The sequence below is a fragment of the Protopterus annectens genome, chromosome 8.part0, assembly GCF_019279795.1.
Source record: "Protopterus annectens isolate FY-2018-M chromosome 8.part0, PAN1.0, whole genome shotgun sequence".
Taxonomy (NCBI): Eukaryota; Metazoa; Chordata; order Ceratodontiformes; family Protopteridae; genus Protopterus; species Protopterus annectens.
Genome location: NC_056741.1, coordinates 279,040,913 through 279,048,412, shown reverse-complemented (window position 1 = coordinate 279,048,412; position 7,500 = coordinate 279,040,913). Strand labels below are relative to the sequence as shown.

At 32.8% G+C, this 7,500-nt stretch overlaps 1 protein-coding gene across 1 annotated transcript in view; it reads right to left on the bottom strand.

The window, feature by feature from the left end:
• IQGAP3 (IQ motif containing GTPase activating protein 3) overlaps positions 1-7,500 on the bottom strand; it is a 2,364,408-nt gene that overhangs the window by 2,219,230 nt on the left and 137,678 nt on the right. The window contains exon 6 of the mRNA XM_044079778.1: positions 1,577-1,644. Coding sequence (XP_043935713.1) covers positions 1,577-1,644 — 68 coding nt within the window. The remainder of the gene's footprint in view (positions 1-1,576; positions 1,645-7,500) is intronic.

Sequence of the window (7,500 nt, the reverse complement as noted above, 5' to 3'; positions counted from 1 at the left end):
TTCAAATATGAATGACATAAGAATGGTTATAACCCAAGTAAATGAAAAGTTATCCTTAATCCACAAATGATGAAGGAAATATTTTTAAATACTCTGTTCTGCAAGACCTAAATACTAGTCAGGCATTCTGATCACTGCTGGACTTGGACAAGTCTGTCTTCCAACAAACAAGATGTTTATGACAACTTAAATCAAGAAGAACCAAACTCAGGTATTGAATACAAATCCACAATCCCAAATAAACTCAGTACATGGCAAGCAAGTCCTTTAATTCCATTGAAAAACTTGGCAAAACACTTAAAAAAATACCACAAAATAAAAGCTAAATGGTTGACCGCTTTCTTCTGTTAATTCAACATATTCAGTACTGCTAGCTACTACCACAGTAAGCTTAAAAAAGGTGTTCAAAAACACACGCACCCTTCCAAAATAACCAAAACTAATACTCAAATAAGGAGTATATACATCCTATTAAAATTCTGCTAACAGTAATACAACCAGTGATCACGATTACTTGTGATAACCAATGAAAAAAGCTAACTTTGGCAATTCAACTAATGACAGCAGTGACAAAAACTAATGTACAAATGAACAATACATAAACACCATAGGGTACATCTTACCCAATCAAATGTCCAGAATGTTAAAATGGACCAATAATAAGACACAAGGACCAATAATATGGGCAGCAGTAAGATTTTACCCAATGGCAAGAATATCAACTGAAAAAGTCAACAAAAAGCACAGTTCTTTGACAACCTTGTCTTTACTGACTACATACTCAAGACTATCCAAAATTCATATGCTTACTTCAAATTGGTCTTACCCCAGAAATCACAAGGCAGTGCCATTTATTGTATTTCTTTTCCCTGATATACACATATAGACACCTATACACACACACATATTATGTATATGTGTGTGTATGTATATACACACACACACATCTATATATACACATACACATGTATATCTATATATATATAAATATATATATATATATATATATATATATATATATATATATATATATATATATATATATATATATATATATATATATATATATATATATATATATATATATATATATATATATATATATTATTATTATTATTGTTATTATATTTATCTATATCTATATATATATATATATATATATATATATATATATATATATAAATAAAAGGACTGGGTTTATATTGTAAAAGTATGGATGGTGACAGAAAATTTAAGAGGAATAATATTATGGAAACAAAACAAGATGGAATATATGCCCCCTTGGCATGACAGGATGCTTTGTTCTAGTATCTGGAATTGTCACTTCAACCGGTATGTCCGACATCTTTTGACGGACATTAACCACTAAATTCAATATTTAAGTAAGTAATATGAATACCTCTCAAATTAATCCCGATGCAGAGTAGTTACAGTACTGGAATGCATTTGGCTGCCTGGGGAATCACCTCATAGTAGGTTACATTCTAAACTTCTTACAAGTTTGTTTTAATTGCCAAGGAGTTCATTCAGTAAGAGTTAAACCACATATAATATGTCACAATAAATTTGTCCATACCTGTAAAGTTCACCTTTCCATACAAGTCTTGTATCTGAGGAGCCATACCTAGCTTAAACAGGTACAAACTAAAAGAAAGAGAGAGAGAGTTAAAAATTAACTGTAAGCTATTCATATTTCATACTTTCACATCTGTACATTAATAATATATCACCTTACAAATGCTGTGCCCACTAACCATTCGCTTCTCAAAAGGAACACTATGAACCAGTAAATTCCCGCTGCCTATAGACAAAACAGAATGGGTTTGCCACATAAAGTAGGGCATTTTCAGCAATGACAGTTCTAGTCCTACCATTTAGAAGTACATCAGTATTTAAGCAACTGAAGCGCTAAAGTCAGAACTGACTAAATACTAGAATTGTTGTGTCTTTCGGCTTTTCCCAGTTAGGGGTCGCCACAGCAGAACTCCGGTCCGCTAATGATTGGCAGTAGATTTTTATGTGCTGAGTTGCCAGCACTGACGCACAACCTTCTTTCAATGAAGCTACGCCCATTCACGCATGTCTCCACACAGAAGACGCTTTAGCTGAGAATCAAACAGGACAACGTCTTATTGTGAGGCGACAACGCTACCGCAGCACCACCACCGCAGTAAGACTAAATACTAGAATGCAGGCTTTAATTAAAATGACAAACTCACACTGGAAACTGCTTATATACAGCCTTGATGTATGCCACAACATCCTGCTACTTTGGACAGAAATATAAATGGTGGGTTCCGGGCAGGCTATCCAGAAGTAAAGCAAGTTTATTTTTCCTATGACAATGATGCATGAAAATACGAGCTAAACAAAATGAAGTGGTTGCCCATACAAAAAAATTTAAAAGCAGCTCTTAAGAACTTTGCTGGTCAAGTCTCCCCACTGCTCTAATGATTTCTCCTCAAAGATTTACTGTTACGGTACTGTTCGAGAAGAATCATTTTAACAGAAAAAAATTATACCGCATAGGTAGGATCCAAAAAGCAGCATCTTCGTCTGGGAGGCAGACACACTAAACAAGCAATATTTTATAGAATTATATAGTTGTACAGAATATATACACTAATGAAACACACATACTGTACCAATTGGTTTATATGAATGCTTTTTATCAATTTTAACGTGCATTTACATATTAGTAAATAAAATATTTATTTGCCATATTCAGACCAATGTTTCAACCATAAAGCACTGAATACTGTGATAACAATAATATTTTCATAACAAAAACATTAGATTTGAGACATGATGAAGATGGGGTTCTAGTAATATGGTTTCTGTGATGTATTTCAGGGGAAATGTCTGTATTACCTGATGTAGACGCACGTGAATTTGTATCAAGATACCAAGTCTTCATTGCTTATAACAAATGTGTCATCTATTTGAATAATTTGTTAATGAACACAAATTACAATGGACCTTTTTCATTTTATGAATGAACATTATACCTCTCAACTTCTCAGTGCAAGAAATCTGGACAAAGCCAGAAAGAATGGGGGAGGAGGGGGCAAAGGCCCCAAAACAGGGACAGAATTTAAATATTGTTCCTATAAACTTAGAAAGTTGCTAGAATAACAGTATTTGTATTATTGTATATTTTCTGAAGGATATAAAGCCTGAAACATAAATGCATGTCATTATTTAGTAATATTTAATTACTTCAATATTCATTGATTTACCAGAAAACCACAATATGAGGAACACATCAAAAATAGCAGGCAAAAAATTGGACATTCTGTGAAAATCTCTATAGTTGAGAGGCATGACATCCAATTATTCCCGGTTTGGTATTCCCAAAATATATTCCAACATAAATGATCCAACAATGAGGCTAATTGGCTCTGCAGGAGGCTTACAAATTGAACCTCTTGCAAAATTTATTGAAGGAATTCTTTGGGGTATTTTTGATGGCCCCCACATTCTTAAGGCTTCCTTGTCTTCTTGGACCAAATTAGACATATATATATACATATATAATATACATTATATATTTAATATATATATTTAATATATATATATATATATATATATATATATATATATATATATATATATATACACACACACAGACACACACACACATATATATATTATATACACACACACATTTTATATATATATATATATATATATATATATATATATATACATATACACTGAATATGTTCTTATCACAATGGATATTAGTTTTTATGCAATACCCCATGACATAGGGCTCCATTGTTTTTTTGGAGTCTGTTTTGGTAAATTAAACATGGAGGTGAGAATTATTAAAAGTTTAAAGGGGTTAGTTTTGGAAAACAATTTCATACATTTTGAAGGGGAATATTTTATACTGCTACAGGGGTTTGCTATGGATGTTTCCTGCGCACCTGTGTTTGCAAATGCTATTTTATTAAATTGGAAAAAGGAAGCATTATTTAAGGAATCATTTTTTTAGTAATGGTGTGGCTTATTAGAGATAGCAGGATAATGACTTTCCGATACAGAAGGGCAAGGTAACAAATGTAAGAACTACACTGAAAATTCTATGCAATTTTTGAAATGTACCTGCTGTCTGCGTATAGAAAAAATAAGATATTTGGATGTTGTGGTTAAAAAAGACCGCTAGGGGTTATTTATAATTAGTGTATTTTTGCAAACCAACTTTTAGCAACAGCTTTCTGCATTTCCAAACTTGTCATCCTTTACCATCAAAAGACTGGCTTGGTGAAAAGGCAATTTTTCAGGATTTCTAGATTGACTTCTGATGATGAATGCTTCTTAATCGAGGCAGAAAAATTAACATGTTTAGTGAAAGCGGCTCTCCATGGATATGTTAAAAACAATTTTCACATGGTTCGGACAGAGAGGGGTTGAAATATGGCCCTATTATTAAACAGGGTAACTTTAATGGTATACATAATTAATATTAAATGTCAAAATGATCTACTATTCATTGGATGCCCCTATTATTACCAAGAGTATATTAAAAACTGGGATTTGTTGAAAAAGCAACATTCCTGGTTTATCTGTAGTCATTTTTCCTCGGATAATGTACAAAATAAAGAAGACCACCAAAATGTGTTGAAAATGAGTTAAAATAAGGGTGACTGCACACTGGATGTTAAAACAAAAACGTGGTCACCGCAAACAATGTTGCTACAGCAATACAGATAAAAAAGGCTACATCATTGAAGCGCTGAAAGTTTGAAGAAAAAGGGTAGTTACAATTGTCAGAAAAACAGGATAATTTATTTGGCCTACTGTGAGACCTGTCAAGCGTTCTATATAGGTAAAAAAGAGAATTATAAGGATATACGAACATGATTGCATTATTAGAAAATGGGATAATAGGAGACCTTTGGCTAGGCACACAGTTATATAGGAATTTAAACTGTTTTTATTTTTGATATTAGAGTGGGTTGAAATACCTACACGTGAGGACGACTGGAAGAATTCTTTGGAATACAGTGAATTTCTGTGGCAACTAAAAGCTGAAGTCATCTCAATGATGATACACAAACCAAAACGATCAGCTCCAAAAAAACAATAAACCACACAAATCATCAGGATAAAAAAAAGTTTTACTGATGTAGCTGGCACCTCGGCTTACGCCTTCAAAGAATAAATGATTACACCAAGCAGCTTTCTTTATATACATCTTAATTAATACATTCAATTAACGAATATTCATTAACAAATCAGTAACTTAATGTGCCCATTACACATTGCCCATATTTTACTATTCATTGTATGTTTTTTTTTTTTTAAAGTCAAACATCGAATGTTTACACATATTTTTCCACTTTTAGTTTCATTCTACTGAATTAATTCTATAAAAATAAATTAATATATCTGTATATATCTCAATGAATCACAACTTTTTCTACTTTTTTTAAAAATGTAAATCTGGAATTGATTAACATACCTATGTATGATATGTGTAATAATACTATATATTTTCTCTGGCTTTTATTAAATTTAATACCAACATATTAATCACATTTCAAAATAACCCCTAACATATTGTTTGTCATTTGTATCTGAAGTGGATTCCAGCTAATTACAGGCATAATACTGAAAGAGTGTCATTCTATTCTCACTAGTATAGTCAAATGTGAGAATTTTTAACCATACAACAAGAAACATCAATTTACATACTGTGAACATTTGTGTCTAATTCCAGGTTTAAATCTCTGGGGTACAATGTCCTAAAATGAATGATACATTTTGACTCCAATACTAATATTTTACTACTGTCCACCTCTCTGTTACAAAATTTGGGTTTAGCCAGCACACTAAAAAAGAGAGATTCTTCTGAGACATCATGTGACTGAATAAAATGTGTTGCTACTGGAGTCTCCATCCCACCCCTTCTTATGTTCCCTAGATGTTCCATGATTCTTTTCTTGACAGCTCTCTTAGTTCATTATTGAGATGAAAGCATTTAACCAGTTTTTATTAATTATTTTATTGATTGTTAGCAAGGAAGCTTGAATAATAGTAAATTTGGCTATATCTGACCTCATTTATTTATCGAAGAGTATCATCTGTACAAACTTTATCCACAGTGGTGGTGCTGCGTTAGCGTTGTCGCCTCACAGTAAGCCGCTGTCCAGTTCGATTCTCAGCTAGAGCGTCTTCTGTGTGGAGACATGCATGAATGGGCATACCTTCGTTGAAGGTTGTGCGTCAGTGCTGGCAACTCACCACGTAAAAATCAACTGGCAATCATTAGCGGACCGGAGTTCCGCTGTGGCGACCGCTAACCAGGAAAAGCCGAAAGAAGAAGATCATCTGTACAAACTTTCAATGTTTGGCTTGGAATATTTTCATCTGAATCTTCTGCTGTGTTTAACAAATAAAAACGTGTTTTCCACAGACAAGACATATGTTCAAAGCTGCCCAATTAAAACCAATATAGGTATGTACTTAAGCGTGAAGCATACAACCAATGTCAATAACTTAAGATCCCAAGATTACAATGTTTTGTTTTATAGAAAAACAGTGAAATGAAAGGAATATACACAGCACAGAAAAAGTATTATCTGTATACTTTGACAATCTGTAAGGCTGAGTAAAAGCTTAGCAAAAATAAAAACACTAAAGGCGATCCTGATATAGGCAAATCAAAAACTTCATTGATAACTGAAAGCACTGTATTGTGAAATAAGGTTTTCAACCAAATATTCTGAAGACTGCACTAAAGAAAATTGGGTTTCATGGGCAATATATTTTCAAAAGTAACTAATATGCACAACATATATATGCTTAAATAAATGAGTTGGGAATACTTTAATAAAATGATGAATGGACTAAATGCTACATTTTAATATATGGCAAATTATTATTTTTTCCACTATCTAGTAAGGTTAGCAATACCTGAAGATTTATTCAAGGAATTAAACTATCTTAGCCCATGGAATGTAAATAAAAAATAGCAACTCTACTTAAAATCATAATAAACTTCTAAGATCTGTTTTACAATTTACTATCCCCACAGAACTGTGGACCACATTACCAGCTGACAATATATTACTGTGGCAAATGGGAAAAAAGACAGAGTATACAAAATGTTTTTACAAGGGAGCCCTGACATGGTCTCCATACTCTAGTCTCTAAATATACTAACACAGAGGTCACACCACTATGAAAAACAGGGCTATACATATACCTCCTCCTCTTTAAGTTGGAGTGACCTTGAAATAGTATGCTCATTACAGAGATGATGTCACTGCTTTTACAATACCTGGCCAACAAATTACAAACTTAAGGTGAGTAAACCCAAATGCTGTGATTTCTTGTATAGTGTTCTTCGGAGAAAACCTACTCATCTGCATGAAGGGTATTCATAACTCACCAAGTAGGGAACCTCTCATTGATCAAACAATGTAGCAATAACATAACTAATATGTAAATTCAGTGCCCCTCCCTCCCTGAGGAATACCAAGCAATACT